The sequence below is a fragment of the Dipodomys merriami genome, unplaced genomic scaffold (genome assembly GCF_024711535.1).
Source record: "Dipodomys merriami isolate MVZ:Mamm:240054 unplaced genomic scaffold, mDipMer1.0.p SCAF_11, whole genome shotgun sequence".
Classification (NCBI taxonomy): domain Eukaryota; kingdom Metazoa; phylum Chordata; class Mammalia; order Rodentia; family Heteromyidae; genus Dipodomys; species Dipodomys merriami.
In genome coordinates, this window is record NW_027202382.1 from 49,207,952 (window position 1) to 49,227,914 (window position 19,963).

Consider the following 19,963-nt stretch of genomic DNA (forward strand, 5'->3'; position numbering starts at 1 on the left):
CAGGCTCCCACCTAAGGTTCAGTGAATAATGCTCCCTTAAGACTGTGCAAAACTTGAGGGAACTCAGCAGGAGTGCACAATCAGACTGGGAGACACTGGGAGATACTGCTATGGCCCCACCGGGATCCAGCCCAACCCTTCCAACCTGTGTTCAAGGACAGCCTCAAGGCCATCTGGACAGGAGCCGCGTCATCGTGCTGACCACCCACACTGTGGTGAAAGTAGATGGGGCCCCTGCCTGGTTCCCTCACACAGGGCCGGTTCCGGATGGAAGGCCGCCTGGGATCTGCTGAAATGAAGACTTTATTTCTGTGATACACAGATTTGTAAGTCTTACCCAGCCTGACCAAGGCTGCTGATGAAAGCGGTCTAGGCCAGGGGAGCCTCCTTTGTAAGCTCTGGCTAAGGTAACTCCGTCAGGCTCTTGGTCCTCAGTTCACGATGCAGCAGCACTCTCACCAGGAAATCGATGATTTGATTGCGTGCAGCACGCTGGCGCCTGGCTGGGCCCAGCTCCAAAGGCCCAGAGGAGGACGAGCCATCCTGGGAATCGCAGGTGCTTGGCCTCAGGAGAGCTGGGGGAGCCCTGCTTTAGGGAATACGCAGATGTACTGTTTAGCCTTAGGGAAGTTTCGCTCCAGAGACTGACTGCCCCTCCCCAGCATGTGGTTATTGTCTTTAAAAGCTTGGTGCAAGCTGGGTTCTGGGCTGCAGGTCTTTGGGACAAGAATCCATCTACAGATGCCAGCTCTCCAGTAAAGACTCCCAATTCCACCTCGCAAAAAAGTGGCTTCTCTGTTTTCTCGTGACTGAATTCCTGTACCACGTAAATTCGGGGGTCTGGGTGAGAGGGCAGCTCAAAAGAACATGAAGCATCCAACCTAAAGACCTGAGGCCTTGCCAGGCGCCGGTGGCTCACGCCTGTCATCCTAGCTACTCAGGAGGCTGAGATCTCAGGGCCACGGTTCAAAGCCAGCCCGAGCAGGAAAGTCCATGAGACTCTGATCTCCAATAGACCTCCAGAAAACTGGAAGTGGTGCTGTGGCTCAAGTGGTAGAGCGCTAGCCTTGATCTGAAGAGCTGAGGGACAGCGCCCAGGCCCAGAGTTCAGGCCCCACGACTGACAAAAAAAAAAAAAAAAAAAAAAAGATTTGAGGCCTTGAACCTAGTGTCCAGGTCAGATCAGGCTTCCAGAACCGGGGATGGCAAGTGGGTGGACACAGGCTCCTGCAGAAGGACCGTGACCACTGTGGGGAGAGGAGGGGGACGTGGCATCGGAGGCCCCGGCCCTTGGCCTCCCAGTGCCCGCTGGCGAGGGCTTGGTTCTTTCCCACATTGCAGGATCTCACATGGCCTCTCCCAGACTTTGAGTGAACCTGTCACGTGCTTCAACTACAGTGGCTGGGCAGAAGCAGCAGGGGGCTACCTTGAACCCTCAAAAGACTCTCTCTCCCCTCTCTGCCACGTCTGGCTTAGCTGTGCCAGCACCTCCCCCCTCCCCATTACAGGGACGCAGGGGGGAGTGGACTTGTCACTGGAAGCAGGTGAAGGTTTGTGAAGTTTCAGTTTAAAAGTAAGGACTCTTCACCTAGGGTCCTTTACTGTAATCGCAGTGTAAGGATCTCTGGATGAGTCTCAATGGTGAGAAAACTTGGCAGACAGACAGACAAACAGAAGGGCAGGGCGCACTCTAGCAGAGTGTGGGTGCTCTCAAAGGGAAACAGAGACACACAGCTCTTTGGCTTCAAGGGTAAAGGCAGGGGGTCAGGCTTCAAAGTTACGCAGTTTGCTCTAATCACTCCTGGTGTTACTTGCTGAGTTCCTGGGTGTTTGGGAACATTTCTTCCAGGTAAGAATGTATCCTGCCATAAAACAGATCCTATCCTTGAGATAAGGAGGTGCCCTGGGCCTGCATTTGGGGCAGCGGTGGGTGTGTGGCTTAAGTTGTGAGGAAGCATTTTTCTCAGGAAGGCATGCATCCAGTCAGTGTGTTAACCCCTGCCTCCGGAAGGCATGCATGCTGTGTCTCTCTTTGAAGCAAACGTGACACTTCCATGTTTCCAAGTGCTGTATTTGAGATGCCTTCTCCAGGCTTCAGTTTCCATGTTCCCCTGCCTCATTTCCCCCTAAATGACTTTGCTCCCTTCATCTTAAGGGAGGTAGATGGACTAACTTGGGCTTTTGAATTCCTGGAAGCCATTTCCCATGCCCCATTTTGAGGCTATCCTGCCTCATTTTGAGCCAGCCTGCTGTGTCAGGGTCAGAATTAGAGTTAACCCTAATCCACTCACCTCCAGGAAACCCACAATGCAAGATAAACCCCAGCCAAGATCAACAGCCATACTCCAACCTGACCCACAGGGGAGAAAACTGAGTGAGTGTACACTGCTTTATGGCACTAAGATTTGGGGTGTTTGTTACGCAGTGGTAGCTGACAGTTGCAGCCCTGTTTTCTCCACTGTGGAGACCTGTGACCTCCCTTGACAAATACGTATCAGTGCCTCCAGAAGTTTTCTCTCACTTAGGTCCCTGCCTGCCCTCTTCCCTGAGGACTCTGAATTCAAGCTCGGCTACCCCCTCAAAACTGGGTCCCTGGTAATTCCTTCCTATTCCTGATGTACCCGCACCTCCCCACCTGCCTTTTCTAACCCATCCTCCACCTCCGTTTTTCTGCAGCCCTCATGCGGCTCACACACCCTGACTGCCGGGAATCGGGGTGCTGGCTGGCTACCCCTCCAACGTCCCTGGCCACTCCCAACTCCCTCCACCCAACCCATTCTCTCAAACCAGAGTCCTTCTGTCCCTCCACCCCCCACAGCTCAGCCAAAGTCCACTCAAGACCCCCTTAAATACAACCCACACCCTTTGCTGTGACTCTCCCTCCACTGGCCCACACACTCCGTCAGTGTTCCCCAACCTTCTGGATCTTTCCAAGAGTCACCCGAAGCTCCCAGCGGCACCCTCAGCCTGCCCCACCCGTCTGCCTGCTTCCGCGTCCCTTCCCCCTGGAGGAGCGCTGCGCAGGGGTCAGGCGTGGCTGTAATTCCCCACTCCTGTGATGGCACGGGTAGCAGCTGCCTCCACTGGAAGGCAGTTCTGGAAGGGCATTCGCCGTGTGGACGGCCTCTGCCCCAGAGCCAGCAAGGAGCCCGGCACCGGACCTATAAGTGTGTGGCGGTGGGTGAGCCGCTGCCTGGGGCTGCGGGCGTTCAGGCGCAGCTGGGCGGCGGCATAGAGAGGCACACACACAGCGAGGCTGGTGCGGGACCAACCCACCATCTATTTCACGACAGACACTAGGGGCCCAGGAGGAGTGCTGAGGGGTCTGCAGAGCAGGGCTGGCTGCCCGGCCTCTGCTCGCCAGCCTCTGCCCACACAGGTGGCACTCGCTCTGCCCCCCCCCTCTTCAGACAGAACCACAGGCACTTGGTCTTGCACATGCTCAATGTCCTCAGGTCTCCACAGCTTCTCCTCGAGCCTCCAAACGTAGGAGCTGCCATTGGGAACAGTGCTGTGGGGTCTGGAGCAGCAGGGCTGAGGGCTCATGGGAGGATGGTGTGGGCACAGGAGGCTGCCAGGGAGAAAGGCCCCCATGGGGGCAGGGCCGGGGGAGCCAGGCAGCGCCCGCCTGCCCACCAGGCTCCCACACGGCTCCTCCCTCAGCAGCCCCGGCCACCAGCCTGGCATCACCCAGCACAGCACACGGCACAAGCCCAAGGTGGCAGAGGGCCGGGTGGTGCTGGGAAACGCAGGGTTTGTTCACAGTGGGCTCTGGAGGGCTGAACGTGGCGTGGGGATCCTGGGTTGCTCCATCCCCCTCTCCCCACCCTCTGGAAGCCAGCCGTCTAAGGGGCCAGGTAGGGGCCAGGACAGCACCATTCTGGGCTGGAGCGTACCGTCTTTGGGGAGGATGGTGGCCTGGGCGGAGAGCTGCAGCTCGTGACAGGTGTCCAGGAACTCTCTCACGCTGGCGAAGCTGGAGGTGTTCTGTCTGCCTGGAGTTCCAATCAGGAACACAGCAGCGGAGATGCCCGTGTTGGTGTCTGGGTTGACGCACCTGTCCCCAGCTACCCCACCTCAGTCATTCTATCCCTTTCCACCCTCCCCCTGGCAGAGAAGCTGGGGCACCTTGCCAGGGCAGGCAGCCCTCGGCCAGATGTCCCAGATCCCTGATTTCGGAGCCAGCCCAGCTGATGTGGACGGAGAGCCGGCCTGTCCCCTCCGCCCACCCAGATGCTTGGAACTGTCTCCCTCCACAGCCCAGCGCCGGGACTCGCTCGGGCCGGGCCGTCGGGCCGCCTCTGGCACTCACTGAGGAGCAGCAGGCTCCTGTGGTTGCGGTGGGTGCGCCCCAGGCGGAGGAGCACCAGGCCAAAGCTGTAGTCGGTGGACAGCACGTGGAGGCCCTTCACCCCCTTCACTGCAAGAGAAGCCCAGCGCCCCATGCACCAGACACCCACCCCAGGCCACCCAGAGCCCCGTGCACCCGACACCCACCCCAGGCCACCCAGAGCCCGTGCACCGCCAGCCCTGGGACCACAGCCAGCCTGGCGACCGGCCTCGGTGTCTGACCCGCCCACCGCGTGCTCTAAGGACAAAAGGCCGCAGCTGGGCGTCTGGTCCACTTCCCCAGGGGCGCCTGCGCTCCCACGCACAGGAGTTCCGGAACAGAGCCTTCCTCTTGTCCTTCTTCAGGATCACCACCTGGGACTGGCAGCCGTGAGACCTGGGGAGCAGGTGCTGTGAGCCACAGGGCCCTTCCCGCCCCCTGGCTACCACCCCAAAAGACCTGCCCGTGCCTGGGGGCCGGGGGCTAGGGTCAGGGGGCCAGCTCAGGCCTGCATTTTCTAGCTTCGGCAGGAGCCTGCGCTGAGCTGGGCTGAAGGCACCTGGCACCCACGGCGACCTGGGAGATTCTTCCTCCGGGATGGCCCTCTGGGTTTGAGGAGGAGGATGGGGCGTGGCCTTGTGGGGATTTCAGGCTGGCCGGTAGGTATGCATCTCCCCTCCCCCTTTTCCCCTCCCCCCTCCTTTCGGAGCCGGCCCTGACCGCGCGTCCTCTCACGTGCTAAAGGCAATGGCCACCTTCAGCTGGCCCATCTTGTGCACCTTCAGCACGCACGCCCCCAGCTTCCTCTTGTCTCCGGCGGGCAGGAAGCCCTGGGCATCGGTGGCGATGGCAACGATGTACCAGAACCCTGAGAACTGGGGAGCCAGAGAGCACAGGGTGCGTGTGCACCTGCCTCGCCGCCCCGCCCCCCAGAGAACCGACCAGACGCCCCACCCACGTCTACGTCTGCGTCACCCCGGCCGGGGCCCTGGCTGTCCAAGCCAGGCCGAGGAGGAGAGGCCGGAGAAGGCCCGGGCTGGCTGTGAGCACCGGCGGCTGTTTCCCCACCCCTCTACTCAGAGGTCAGGCCTCCACACGCCCAGCCTCGGGAGCCCTGGCCTTCCGCTTCGCCCTCTCCTGCTTGTCCCCGAACCCTGACCGCCAGCTCGTCCTGCCACAGACATCCTGCTCCGACACCACCGTGCCTGGTCCTCCCAGCCACATGAGGGGCTGCTCGCCCGGAGCCTGCCCCAGCCAGGCCCCCTGCTCCTTCCTCCTCCCCCCTACCCGCCCAGGGGCCTCCCCACACTGCCCCCCTTTGCAGCGTGCCTCTCTGGGCCCCAGCAAGGCCCTGGGAAGAGCCCCAAGGCTGTCCAGCCGGCCCAGCAGGTCCTCCGCCCAGCTTCTGCTGGAGATGTCGCTCTAGGTACCATACAGGCGCCATCCCGGCCCCCTGGGGCCCAGGGGCCTGGTGCCGTGGACAGAGGGGACGAGGCTCACCTTTTCCCAGTTGAGGTTGTAGATGTCCCTGGGGAAATGGTCCCACGACTGGGACCCCACAGCCAGGACCGGGGCCGGAGCCAGGGTCAGGACCAGCACCAGCCCGAGCCCCATGCTCCCCAGCCTCAGCCAGAGGCCTGGCTGCTGCACAGACCTCCCAGCCACAGCCTCCCCACTGCCGTGGGCGTCTGCCCAGCCCCCAGCCGCCCCGGGAGGGCCGGGAGGAGACCGGCGCAGCGTGGGCCTCCACCATCCCCCTGGCACAGCGTGGGCACTCTGCCCTCAGCGGGGCTGCGGCCAACCATCGTGGACGCTGCACGTTGGGAGTGTCATCCTGTTCCCGAGAGCTCGTAAGGGTCAGGTCTCTCCATCCTCACTCTGTGGGTGTGGGGCCAGCACGTTCCCCTCGTGAGCCAGGGGCCACTACAGCCCCCCCCACGAGCCAGGGGTCATCACAGCCCCCCTCACAAGCCAGGGGTCACCACAGCCCCCCCATGAGCCAGGGGCCACCACAGCCCCCCCCACAAGCCAGGGGTCACCACAGCCCCCCCCATGAGCCAGGGGTCACCACAGCCCCCCCCCATGAGCCAGGGGCCACCACAGCCCATGAGCCAGGGGCCACCACAGCTCCCACAAGCCAGGGGTCACCACAGCCCCCCCCATGAGCCAGGGGTCACCACAGCCCCCCTCACAAGCCAGGGGTCACCACAGCCCATGAGCCAGGGGCCACCACAGCCCATGAGCCAGGGGTCACCACAGCCCCCCCCATGAGCCAGGGGCCACCACAGCCCACAAGCCAGGGGCCACCACAGCCCCACCCCCTGGGCTGTGGCCTGGTCCTCACGTCTTCAACCACCAGATGAGAGACAGAGCCCAGGGCAGCTGTGTTGCTCTCTGAGTCAGGGTGGTGTAAAAAGAGGGGGCTGGTTGGTGTCCTCTGGGCAGCCTTCTGGAGGCTGCAGTGCCAGTGGCCAGCCAAGGGAGGATGTGTGTGTGTGTGCATGCATGTGCGTGTGTGCGTGCGTGTGTGTTCACACGGAGGGTGTGCCCTGTCTACCAGCCGCATATATGTGCGCCCAGCCCCGGGGACCAAGACCTCGGCGTGAGTGATGTCAACCCCCTCCCAGCCCAGCCACCTCAGGACGTGGACCCAACAGGACACTGAGGCTGCAGAGCTCAGCCAGTCCCAGGTCAGCAGCCGCCCTGGGGCAGATAAGCCAGCTATAGCCATGGGGGGGGGTGCTTCCTGCTAGGACATCTGTGCACACCAGCCTCCCGTCCAGAGCCTGTCCATCCTGTGTCCAGACCTCTCTAGCACCTGTCTACCCAGTGTCCAGATCCTTCCCACAGGTTCTGCCCAACCTAGGCTGGTCAGCCTCTGCCTGCCTGGAGCCCTGTCAAGTCCTCTGGGAAGCCACCAGCCACTGCCGAGCTCCCAGCTCCCAGGCCCGAGGGCGCTCCTCCCCCCTCCCTGACTGGGTGGCTCAGCGGGTCTGCCCACCCCGCCCCGGCTCAGTCCAGACACACAAGGAAGGTTTGCAGTCACTTTATTCTGAGCTCAGGAGAGGGTCCTGTGGGAGCCGAGAGCAGCACCTGCTCCTCCAGCCACGGAGAGCACAGCCCGGCCCAGACAGACCAGACGGTGCCCCGTCACAGAGCACTGCGCACACCCTGAAAACCAGGCATGCATGAGGTGGGGCCATCACAGGCATCGCCCACATCAGCCACCGAGCCACAGGCTGCCTAGCCTCATGAGACCCCGCTGGGGTCCCCGTCCCCCTGTCCCCCCCCCCAGGGAGCCAGCGGCGATGCACAGAGGGGCCGCCTACCTGGACGATCTCGTGTGCGCAGGTGACTGAAAGCAGAGGCCAGGCCAGCTGTGAGGACAGCGCTGCACCCTGGGGCCCAGGGCCCTGTCCCCCCTCACCTCCCGGGACCCAGAGCCCTGTCCCCCCTCACCTCGGGGGCTGGGGACATCCTGCAGAACTCTGGAAGGGCGGGTGACCCCTCAAAGCCCCACACACTGACAGAAGCCAGAAAACAGCTCACACACCCAGCTTGCCCTTGGGGCTCCCCTGGGGTCACTCACGGTCCTCCTGCAGCTGGACTTGCTCGTGGGACAGGAAGCCCAGGCTCTTGCTCCACTTGGTGAAGAGCCGCATGGCCTCCTGACTGGCCACGGCTGTGCGACCTGGGGGGAGGGGTCACGGGGGCCTCAGAGGAGGCGCCCAGCCCAGTGAGCACGTGGTCCCGTGGGTCCCCACTCAGGCGGCCCACAGGACAGCTGGCCCCGGCGTGTGGGGGCCCGAGCACCCCCCGGCCTGCCCCACTCACTGTACAGCTCCACGGTGCTGAAGGCCTCGTCCTCCTGCTCCAGCTGCATGAAGATGATGGCGTAGTCCTTGAAGTTGGTGCCCAGCACCCGGAAGTCCAGCACGCCCAGGGCTAGAAAGCAAGTGTGGGCTCTGCTGTACTCCAGAGGGACTGGCTGGCCTGAGCCTCAGGGCGGAGGGGCTGACTCAGGGTGACCCAGGCGAAGCCCAGCTCTGTCCCTGGAAAGCAGCTGTGTGTAACGGGTGGATAGATGGACGTCAGGTGTGCATCCCTGCTCATCCTGGGAAACCTGAGGAGCAGCTGGGTGACCTACCCTGCCCCTGGCCCTGTAAGCCTGGGCAGCCACTTCCCAGACATCCTGCACATGGAAGGGCCCGAGGCCCAGGTGGCCGCCCGCACAGGCATCTGGCCGGGGCGAGGTGAAGGGGGAAGTGCTGCATTCAGGAGCCCCTCTTATCCAGCCAGATCTGCTAACTCCCCATGAAGAGTGGTTCTGGGGCCCTGGCGCAGAGTGGGCCACCACAGCCAGCCCTGGCCTACCCACCTGGGACCTGGGGACCGTCCAGGCCAGCATCGCCCAGAGACCCCTGGGCATCGTACTCACAGGGGTTCTCAAACACCCATCTGGACTCTTGCTTCAGTAGCTCCACAGTCCTCTGGTGGCAACCATCCAGCCTGGACAGCAAAGGCCCCTCAGCACCCATCCGCCCGATAGCGAGGCCCAGACCAGCACTGGACTCACAGACCTCAGGCCTCCAGGGGCCCACAGGTGCCTCAGCTACCCTGAACGCCTGCTCGGGAAGAGAGCCCCAGCTTCTTCCACCCCAGGACCCTGGTGAGGCCAGCGAGTGCGTGTGAGGAGCTCAGTGCCCGCCAGGGGGAGACAGCCTGGGACATGGGACAAACTGCAGCCAAGCAGCCCAGGCACCCCAACTCTCAGTCCCTAAACGCAAGCAGCCCCGTAGACCCGTGGCGCCTGTCAGACACATCAAGCCAAGGCAGCCTGGGAGTAAGACAACACAAGAAGAACTGAAGAAATTCTGGAAGGAAAACTCCAGCAAGAGCAGGTCCAGCAGAAAACGAGGCACATTTAATAGCCACAAAAAGTACAACCTTGGAGGTCAGACAAGTAAAAACATCAAAGGAACAGCATGAAAAGTGCAACAACAAAACAACAAAAGCAAAATATACCATAGGCATTTGGAGCTAGACAGAGATCACACTCTGGGTCCATGGGGAAAGCCAGGTCACCCAACAACACCGCGGCTGCACAAGCACCTGCCTGAACCTCACACTGACTCCCAGGGAAAGATTCCTGATATAAGAAAAATGCTAACAGCCAGAGCCTGGTGGTTCACGCCTGTAATACCAGCATTCAGGGAGCTGAGACAAGAAGGCCTGTCTCAGAAAATCAAAAATCAAACGGGACAGAGAGAATCCTCAGTGCCGGGGGTGGAGAAGCCCACTCCAGTCCTGATGCACAAGAAAGGGTCCTGTGTAGAACGGCAGAAAATGTTTTAAAACATATATGTCCTGGCAGAAAAGCTCCTTCATAACACAAGAAAAAATGGCAAACGAAACATATTTATAACTTGTTTTTTGTTTTTTGTTCTGTGGCAGTGCTGGGGCTTGAACTCAGGTCATGGGCACCATCCCTGGGCTCTTTTCTTTCTCTCTCCTCAAAACTAGGGCTCCTCAACTTGTGCCACAGCTGCACGTTCAGCTTTTTGATGGTTAAGTAGAGATAAGCATCCATGGACTTCCCTGCGGTGGCCGGCTTCAAGGGGCCATCCTCAGAGCAGAGCCTCCTGAGCAGCTGGGGCTCCAGGGTGAGCTGCTGGCACACGCTCAGCTAGTGCTGTTTATCACACACAGCTGGCTGGCTAACTTCCCGGATACTTGAGGGCACCACTAAAGCCGCCACTAAAGCCGTAAGAAGCACTAGGAGGGAACAGGCTGGAAAGGAGGCACCAAGGCTGTCCCCAGAAGTCAGCCTGAAGCCCCCACGAGTCAGGCCACCGAGTGCTGAGGGCCAGGGCTGGGAGGTAGTGTGGAGCTAGTGTTCAGTCCTGTAGGTCTGAAGGCTGGGCCCAGCCTGGGGCAGGGCTGGGAGGTGGGGCTGGGTGGGAAGAAGTTAGGGCATGGGGGAGGGGGAGCTGCACCTGTGACCTGAGCCTGCTGCACCAACCGAGTACGAGGCGCATCAGAGCAGGCGGCCAGAGGCGGGCTGAGCAGTCAGGGACCAGGCAGGCCCAGCATCCAGGAGTCCAGATGCCAGGGCCAACACAAGGGCGGCGGCTCAGAGGACAGCCCAGCAGGAGGAGGGAGCCCCAGGAGGTGGGGGGAGTGTGAGCACAGCCCCAGGCTCTGGGGGACAAGGCCTGGGCCAGGCGAAGGCTCTCTGGACAAGGGGTGTCAGGCGGAGGCTGGCCTGGCCCGAGGCCCGAGGCCCGAGGCCCGAGGCCCGAGGCCGGCCGGCCCTGCACACTCACCTGCGCAGGGAGGACCGCACTCTCAGCTTGTTTTCCGGTGTGAGAGTCACCACGACGCCCTCGATGCTCCTCACATTCTTCTCCACCACAAAGTTCTTCTCCTGGGAGGCCACGGCCAGGACGTACCAGGGCCCCAGAAGCTGTGTGGAGAGAGAGAGAGGTCGGTGAAGGCCGCCAGGCTCTCCTCCCCCAGGGAGTCCCCGTCCACGCCGCCCCCCGCCCCGGCCCAGCCCTACCCCCGGTACCCACCCAGGCTGGCCGGAGGGCCCCGGATGCTGTGTGGCCTCCGAGCCGAGGCCTGGTCTCCCAGCCCAGCCTCAGTCCAGGAGAGTGTTACCTGGTTCGGGTCCAGCCTTCCCAGCCACCCTGCCAGGGTCCCGGGCGCGGAGGCCAGAGCAAGAAGAGTGGTCAGCAGCCCCACCCCCATCCTGAGGCTGGGTCACCGCACAGCACGGGCGGGGCGAGCCCCTTCCCAGCCGGAGCCGTTTATGTGGCTCGGATGCCCACGTGGGAAGGAGGGCACACACACGCAAGCGGTAGCCTGGCCGCCGCCCAGCCCAGGTGCAGCCCGGAGCCAAGAGACAGCCCGAGAGTGAGGGCGGAGCCCGTCTTCCCACATCCATGATGGGGTGCCAGGTCCCACTCCTGTTCACACGTCTCTCCCCAAAGAAGGTTCCAGAAAAGGCATCCTGAAGCCCTCTCCCTCCTGCCCTCCCCAGGGCCTGTGGTCTTCACAGCTAAGTCTGGGAACAGACTCTGCCCTTCAGGGCCGGGTGGGGGCCTGGCCAGGGCCAGGGCCAGACGGTGAGGAACAAGTGGCTCTTCCAGAAGCTGTGCTTTAGATAGGCTTTGTGTTAATCAATTAATATACGGGAAGTTCTCCCCAAGTCTTCCACCCACTCCTGGTCCGTGTACCTCCTGCTTGGCTGGCCTGGGACTTCCTCCACCCCCAGAAAGGCGCCTGGCTGACCTTCCACCCCATCTCTCATGCGCGCCCCTCTCTGCGGAGGCCCTGGCTTGGCGCAGGCCCCGAGGCCTTCCCAGGCGGCCTGAAGTCAGACGCAGGCACAGGAGTCGGAGAGGCTGTGACTAGCCGTGCCGTCCTGGCCGAGGTGATGTCCCCGAGCCCTTGTGGGCTTCCCACATGTGGTGGACGCCATCTGGACCCACATATCTGACTTAGGGCTGTCTGGCCACAATGGGGGAAAGAGTAGCCGTCTGGCTGCTGTGGGCATCGGGTCTGAGTTCTGTCTTTACAGATGCATCTCACTGAATTCAAATCCTCACTTGTTATGTTTCGAGGTCTGAAAATCAGCTCACAGAAGCACCAGCCCTCCCCCGGCTGGCCTCTGTTCCTCACCCACACTCACCGTAACAGACCCCGTGTCCAAGTCCTCTCTCTTAACCACCTTGAATGGTCCTTGAGCTCCCAACTAGACACTGCGGGCGGAAACTGTCTCAGAATGCTGAGCTGGCTCTTCTCCAAGCCTGCTGAGACACAGATGGAACTTGGGTCTCCCGGCCCCCATTGCCGGAGTGGGCAGGCAAGAGGTCCGGAGAGATGTTGCACGGCCACCATCCATAGAGGACATTGGAACAGGAGGTCAGGAGGGAGGAGAGCACCCTGCCCCCCGCCTGCCCCTGCCTGGCCCCCCCCTTGCAGGATCCAGTACCCACAAAGAGCTGCTCTCAGGTGCTAGAGGAGGCCCCGATGTGCTCTGTCCCAGAGATGACATCCAGAAGTTCACCCACAGGTGTCCACCGCCTGACCAGGTAAAAGGTGGTCACAGGCCGTCAACAAGACCCAAAGGCCAACAGGTTGAGTTGGAAGGTGACGTGCGTAATAGTCGCCCCAGCCCTAACCTCCCGCCTCTTTGTGAATGTTTTGTAATGATCCCAAGGATGCAGTTCCAGAAACTTTCATTGGCCTTCCTACCACGTATCCTACAGAAGCAAGAGTCAGGATTCTGCCTCCTGTGGGGTATGTGGTCTTCCACTAAGGACGGAAGAACTCAGAAAAGGCTAAGGTCCGGGGACATGCGGGCCCACACGCATGGGCAGGATCCTCATAATAATTCCTTATTCTAACTATAGGAGAGAAGAGGGAGAAACACCCCTGAGCCAGCTTGAAGAAGTTACAGAAGATGAATCTTCGCCCATCTTCCCCTTTTAAGAACAAGGGACCAGAGTCACTTAAAAAAAAAAAAATGTGGCAAAATAGCAGAAGAAAAAGGCATGGGAAGAAGTACAAGTTGTCATGTCGAAAACGAACTTTACAACTTTGGTGGGGGGTGGAGGGAGGTTTGGGGGGGGAGGCTGGGAAGGGATGGGAAGGGGAAACAAAGGAGGAGGCTACAATGCTTGATAAGAAATGTACTCATTATCTTGCCCATGTAATTGTAACCCCTCTGTACAGTTTTTTCACAATAAAAAATAAAAAATAATTTAAAAAAAAAGAAAAAAAGAAAAGAAAAAGGCATGGGAAATAGTAATACAGGCCTGAGCCCTCTGTATCTGCCTGAAAAATCCTAGCCTTATTAAAAGAACTATCTAGTTTAAAAAGTTGTCATCTTGGTAAATTGTCCTGGGCTATTGTCTAAATGGTCTTAAAGACTAGTGGGTCACAGCCTGCCAAGCCTATGCAATGTATCCTTAACCAGTCTGCGTAGGAATGTGCAGCCCAGCACGAGGTGTGACAGTCCCTTGGAGCCACTGAGAGACGCTGCTGCTGCTGCTGCTGCTGCTGCTGCTGCTGCTGCTGCTGCTGCTGCTGCTGCTGCACATCCTAATGTGTAAAGTTCAACAACAGCCTGACAGTCACCTGGAGGAAATCTACGTTGTCACACAGACCACCTCCACCATGGTAAAAGTAGACTGAACTCCTGCCTGATTCCATCACCTGAGAATGCTTCCCGGTTGAAAGCTGCTAAAATTAAGATTTTGTGGGACATTCTTTAGGTGATATCCAGTATATTGGGGGCAAGGATATCACTGGCCTGCCTTAGGCACTTCAGGGTCACAGCCTAGTTTGGCTCTGGTATGGTAACAATCTGCTTCCTCTCGGGTGCCGGGTGCAGGTTAAAGATAGAGATTTTTTAATCAATGGAGGTAGTAAATGAGACCCAGCCTTACTCTTAGCCTTAAAATCTAGCAAGCTTCTGCATCCCAGTGGTGCCTTGAGGCTGTTCTGAGATAACTTGGTTCCACAAGCCAAAGGAACGTTGGGCAGTTTTAAACTCCAGCCACAAAGAAGCTCAAGGAGTTGTAAAGAAGAGGAGGGTAGTAAAGAAAGCCTTGGGAAAGGAATTGGGGAAAAATTGGCATCCTCTGGATAAAAAAGGATTTAAAAAGGATTGTCTTAAAATGTTTGTAAAGAAGACAAACCTCAGAAAGTTTAAGTATGTAGCAAATGGTATGTCTTAAAATTGGAGCTTCTGAGTACAGCTGGTATAAAATTAAGTTAGCTGTGACATACGGAGTCAGGACTCATAGAAGAGAATGTAAGGGCCTCTGGTGTGAAGACTTAGGGTCTATATTGAAGGGGCAGAAAGAGGCAGGCTCCGGCCGCAGGATGACCTGAGGACTGTGTGTGTGTATGTGGAAAGCTCTTGGCATGCCGGGCTACAGAGGGAACATGTTCTCTCTCCCTGTCTCAAAACACGTGTCACAGACTCCTGGGAGCTGAGGAAGTAGCTCTTCTGCTTGCTTAAGCATAGACGAACAGCTAGTCAAGCATTTTCCTGAGATTGAGGAAGTGGTTTGAGCTTGCTCTAACATAGTTTAGATAATAATATACAAAGACATTGTCTCATAGGTTAAGTAAAAATGTATCTGTTGAAAGTCTTTGTGTGAGGGGCTGGGAAGGTGGCTCAGTGGTAGAGTGCTTGCCTTGCATGCCTGAGGCCCTGGGTTCGATTCCTCAGCACCACGTAAGCAAAAAGAAAAAAGCCGGAAGTGTGGGCACTGTGTCTCAAGTGGTAGAGCGCTAGCCTTGAGCTGAAGAGCTGAGGGACAGCGCCCAGGCCCAGAGTTCAGGCCCCATGACCGGACGCAAAAAAAAAAAGGAAAAAGAAAAAAAAGAAATTCTTTGTGTGAATGTCTCCTGACTAAATCTTGGCAAAGATCATGCTTGCTTATCTTTAAATACCCACTAACAATAAAGCACAGCATGCAGTGGCAATTGCTGTTTGCACTCTGCATCCCCTGTGTCCTGGTGATTTAGTGACCCTTACCCAGGGACCCCAATGCCTTAGACGTTGACACTTTGGTACTGTTAATTTTGTTACTCACAATCGGACCTTGTATACTCAACAGACTGGTGTCCTTTGTAAAAGAAAAAGATCAGTGCAGTCCATCTATTAGTTCTGAGATCCCAATACCAAACTGTAAATATAAAAGACTATGCCAATTAGGGGACCATGATTGCCCCCTGATGCTCCAGAAAGGAGGAAATGAGGAACCTAAGCAACTCCATTTCACTAAGACCCCCATCTCAGTTCTGCAACTTAACCCTTGACCCACTTCAGCCCCAATGCCTGGAATTATGATATCTGAAACTCCAGAACTGCCCCTCCTAGGGTCTGGTGACCATTGTCTAAACCAGACACCCTGCAGTTTAGCACCTATCCTCTTGAGACTCCCCTGTGGTGCAAGCCAACCAGTGTAAAGTACGTCAGCCCCCTTGATCTAACCAACAACTTGTATTCTGGTCCTTTCCCGCTTTGTAGTGTGCCAATCATACTACAGAGTTGTTTTATGCTTTTTCCGCAGTTTGTAGTGATTTGTTACAAGAAGTTATGATGTATGCAAAGCCCCTGCCTTCCCTAAAAAATGTATAAAAAGTGCTGGAACCCTGGGCTGGGGGCCTCTCAGCGTCATGGCCTGCTGCCATGTGCGCGGGGGGGCACCAAGCTCGAGCTGGCAACAGACTCCTTTGCTTTTCCATTAGTGACGGTCTCTGGTGGTCTTTTGGGTAAGGATTTCCGAATTTGGCTTTACCAAAGGACCAGAAACAGGCTGTTGGTTAGTCAAGGGGGCTGACGTACTTTAAACTGGTTGGCTTGCACCACAGGGACTGCAGGATTCCTTTCTCAAACAAACACCACCTGTGGCCTGACACAGGGTCACCGCGCCCTCCAGCACCTGCCTGCACTTTTCCCAAGATTGTTTATGCTCCTGGTCCCCCGGGAATTGTATTTTCTGTTCATTCCCAGGCCGGGCTCGTGGTCAGCTGCGTGACTCGTACCTCAGAAGATGATCACTAGCTCAAGGAAACACCCTGTGAATGAGATGGGCCTGTGCAGACTTCCCTCTGAACCGCTGAGGTGAAGATGCTGGGTCTGACTGGTGCTATCTTGGCCACGTGGTAGATAGAGAATTGGGTTTACCTGGCGCCACCTTGTCTTCCTGTGGAGGAAGGGGAAGTCCCACCTCCCAGGTGGGAGGCGTGCCTGAATTCCTAGAGGCAAGGGCAGAGACTTGGATGATAGGTTACTGAACCTGTCAATCCTATGTCTTGAACTTGGGAGACTCTCAAGTTTCTGACCCTAATTTAGGGTCAGATCATGTGCTGTATCCTGTCTCGCCACTCAACATGGCATCCCTACTCTCCACTGAGGTTGGTCTGGTGTCGTTGGTGTTGTTTTTCTGCTCTTTCCTTCCTCTCCTGCACATGGGTCAGCTCTCTAACAGTGTTAACTATATTCCTGGGACTGCAGGTCTTCTGACAGGAGTCCGACTGCAGATACCAACTTTCTAATAAAGACTCCCAATTCCACCTCTCAAAATATGGCTTCTCTTCACCTCACTGACTGGATTCAACACCTCACAACACCTCAAAGTAGAAAACTTTCTATGCAAGATGGGGAGTAAAATAAGAAAGCATCCTTTAGCTTGTTTCTGCAGAAAGGAGGCCAGGACACACTGCGGGGAGGAGGAGGGGGCCTCCAGCCCAGGCTGCCGTGCATCACAGCTGAAACCAACACTTGGAGATGGGCTCAGATGTGGCTCAGATGGTAACACAGCTGCCCAGCACCTGCAAGGCACCTCAGCACAACCCTCAGTGTCAACAACAAAAATAAACAAACCAAAGGAGCCTGCCCGAACAATTCCTGGAATAAATTCCGTTTGCAGTGCCAATGGATGTACACACAAAAGAAAGGAACTTACCCCAGGACTTATGGCCAGAGTCCGGTATTTCTGTCTGGAGTTCTGTCTGGAGTTCTGTCCGTATGCACAGGCCAACGAGGGGAGGGGCAGCAGGCGGCCCCGGCCAGTGCTGGGAAGAGCAGCCGTGAGCAGAGGAGGGCCAGCTGAGGGAGATGAGATGCTCAGTGCTGGGACGGGGAGCCCAGCCGGCATGGACGCTCTGCCTGGTGTTACGTAGGAACTGGGCATCTTCATGGGAATGCTGGTTTTGCTAGGGAGGAAGAAAGGAAGGAGGAAAGAAAGGGGGGAGAGAGGAAAAGGAAGAGGTCTTTCTCCGGGTTCTGTACGTTGAGAAGAACTAGATAAAAGTAGAACCAAGCACACACCTAGCACTCAGCTGGCTTTTTTTTTTTTTTTCCCTTTAACTTGGGGGCTAGGTGCTGTCTCTGAGCTCTTCTGCTTACGTTCTACCACTTTGAGCCAAAAGGCCACTTCCAGCTTTCTGGTAGTTCATTGGAGATAAGAGTCATGGGAACTTTTCTGCCCGGGCTGGCTTTGAACTGCAATCCTCAGATCTCAGCCTCCTGAATAGCTAGGATTACAGGCATTAGCTACCTGTGCCCGGCTCAGGTGGTTACTTGATACTCTTCTCCATAAAAAGAACCCAGGGCCTGGCTCCGGTGGCTCACATCTGTAATCCTAACTACTAAGGAGGCTGAAGATCATGGTTCAAAGCCAGTCTGGGCAAGAACATCTGTGAGACTCTTATCTCCAGTGAACCACCAGAAAACTGGAAATGGCACTGTTGCTCAAGTGGTAGAGCACTAGTCTTGAGCTGAAGAGCTGAGGGAGAGCACCCAGGCCCAGAGTTCAAGCCCCATGACCAACAAAGAGAGAGAGAGAGAGAGAGAGAGAGAGAGAGAGAGAGAGAGAGAGAGAGAGAGAGAGAGGAAAAGAAAAGAAAAGAAAAAAGAAAAGGACCCAGAACCCCTTGGAGAAATATCTTAAGTGCTGTGTCACCGAAAACACAACAGGACCCTGGAATTTCTAGAATTCCAGGAAGCAAAATGTGCGCAAGGATCAAGAGAATGTGTCAGAACTCCTCAGACCAGCTTCTGAGCAGTAACGGAAATGATGAGATAAATTGAAACCCTTGGAAGAAGAGAGCTCCTGGGTCCCAGCTGGTGCCGATGAACAGCAAAAGCTTGATCTTACAGGGTCTGTTCAGCCTCACTCCCAGAGCTCTGCTTCTCCCCTGGCCTGGAATGTCAACAAAGCTGAGTGATGGTGGCTCACACCTGTCATCTTAGCTACTCAGGAGGCTGAGATCTGAGGATCACAGTTCAAAGCCATCCCAAGCAGGAGTCTATGAGACTAATCTCCAATGAACCACCAGAAAAGCTGGAAATGGCGCTGTGGCTCAAGTGGTAGAGTGCTAGCCTTGAACTGAAGAGCTGAGAGACAGCGCCCAGGCCCAGTATCAGAATGAATGAATGAATGTCAACATAAAATAACAACGCTGAAATAGAAAAGCATTTATTCTGCACCAAATGTGGGGAACACAAACTCCAGTTACAGGAGAGACATGGATGAGCAGGAAGGGGGTGGGGAAGCTTTCATAATCTCAAGGGGAAGTAGGCAGGACGCTGTAGTAGACCAGTGACTGCCCACAGGCGGAGGAACTGCAGGATTCAGAGCTGTGTTAAGCAAGTGAGGAAATCTCCAACAGGACCTAGTTCTTAGCTTTAGGGTGAAGAGAGGCCTGAGCCTGTCAGACTTAGTGCACATCCCAAGAGTTGTGTCTATTTGTCACACAAGCGTGAGCAGATGTGAAGGTGGGTAGTGAACACTGAAGCTGTTAAGGGGACAGGACGGTGACTGCAGATTCTCCACGTGCCGTCCCTCCTGTACTTGGCGATGCAGGCCGGTCTGTGAGTGCTTGACTACAGATGCAGATCCTTAGAGGACAAGAGCACCCTAGGGCTGGGAATGTGGCTCTAGTGGTAGAGCGCTTGCCTTGAGCTGAAGAGCTGAGGGACAGCACCCAGGCCCAGAGTTCAAGCCCCATGAACAACAACAACAAAAAAAAAAAAAACTGCAAATCTTCTCTTTAATAAGAAAAGATGGGCTGGGAGTGTGGCTCAGTGGTAGAGTGCTTGCCTAGCATACATGAAGCCCTGGGTTCAATTCCTCAGTACCACACACAGAGAAAAAGCCGGAAGTAGTGCTGTGGCTCAAGTGGTCTAGCCTTGAGCTGAAGAGCTGAAGGGCAGCGCCCAGGCTCAGAGTTCAAGCCCCATGACAGACAAAAAAATAATAATAATAATAATACCCTAGCATCGACTTGTACCTATAATATGCTAGAAAGAAATGTGCTCCATTTTATCTGCAATGTCTGCATTGGTCTAAAATGCCTTTAGTTTGCCCTGATTTTTTTTGGGGGGGTGGGGAGGATCAGTCATGGGTCTTGAACTCTGGGTTTGGGCGCTGTCCCTGTGCTCTTCAGCTCAAGGAGAGCACTCTACCGCTTGAGCCACAGAGCCACTTCCAGTTTTCTGGTGGTTTATTGGAGATAAGAGTCTCATGGACTTTTCTGCCCAGGCTGACTTTGAACCACAGTCCTCAGATCTCAGCCTCCAGAGTAGCTAGGATGACAGGTGTGAGCCACCGACGCCCGGCCCCTGCCCTGATATTTGAAGAATGTTTTCCCAAGAGATGGAAAGGTAAAGATGCCTTCCATCATTTCCTCTCCCTGCCTGCCATGAGAGGTCAGATATGCCCCCCCACACTGTGAGCCCCACCATGAGAGGTTAGGCACCCCCCTTTCCTCATACAAAACTGCCTCAGAGTCAGATACTTTCTCTTGTCATTCCCAAAATGCTATTAAGTCCACCCATGAAACTTTTTTTTTTTTGTCGGTCATGGGGCTTGAACTCTGGGCCTGAGCGCTGTCCCTCAGCATTTCAGCTCAAGGTAAGCGCTCTGCCACTTGAGCCACAGCGCCACTTCGGAAACATTTTTTGCTTATTGTTCTTTTAGGGTTTGTCATTTCCACATTGCTGTGGTACAGTTCCTATCTTCCTGCTGAATTTCCCCCAACTGCTCATGTGTCGATTCTACCTCTATGTTTAGTCAATTCTTTATTTCTACCATGTCGTTC

General features: G+C 56.7%; 1 protein-coding gene across 10 annotated transcripts; it reads right to left on the reverse strand.

The window, feature by feature from the left end:
- Nucleotides 1-3,267: 3,267 nt before the first annotated feature.
- Nucleotides 3,268-17,001, reverse strand: Lcn10 (lipocalin 10). 10 transcript variants are annotated; one of them, XM_070015089.1, is made up of 11 exons: nucleotides 16,825-17,001; nucleotides 12,027-12,144; nucleotides 10,657-10,796; nucleotides 8,165-8,275; nucleotides 7,920-8,021; nucleotides 7,660-7,685; nucleotides 5,110-5,205; nucleotides 4,656-4,726; nucleotides 4,313-4,420; nucleotides 3,897-3,995; nucleotides 3,268-3,571 (listed from the first exon to the last, which is right to left on the reverse strand). In XM_070015089.1, exons 4-11 carry the CDS (start codon nucleotides 8,211-8,213, stop codon nucleotides 3,280-3,282), a joined length of 843 nt encoding a protein of 280 aa, XP_069871190.1. In that variant the 5' UTR covers nucleotides 8,214-8,275; nucleotides 10,657-10,796; nucleotides 12,027-12,144; nucleotides 16,825-17,001; the 3' UTR covers nucleotides 3,268-3,279. The 10 variants fall into 10 exon arrangements, with proteins under 10 accessions (XP_069871190.1, XP_069871187.1, XP_069871186.1 ...); XM_070015086.1 differs by lacking the exons at nucleotides 12,027-12,144; nucleotides 16,825-17,001 and adding exons at nucleotides 8,769-8,839; nucleotides 10,994-11,239 and having other exon boundaries at nucleotides 3,268-3,493; XM_070015085.1 differs by lacking the exons at nucleotides 12,027-12,144; nucleotides 16,825-17,001 and adding exons at nucleotides 8,769-8,839; nucleotides 10,994-11,236 and having other exon boundaries at nucleotides 3,268-3,493; nucleotides 5,066-5,205.
- Between the last annotated feature and the right edge of the window lie 2,962 nt (nucleotides 17,002-19,963).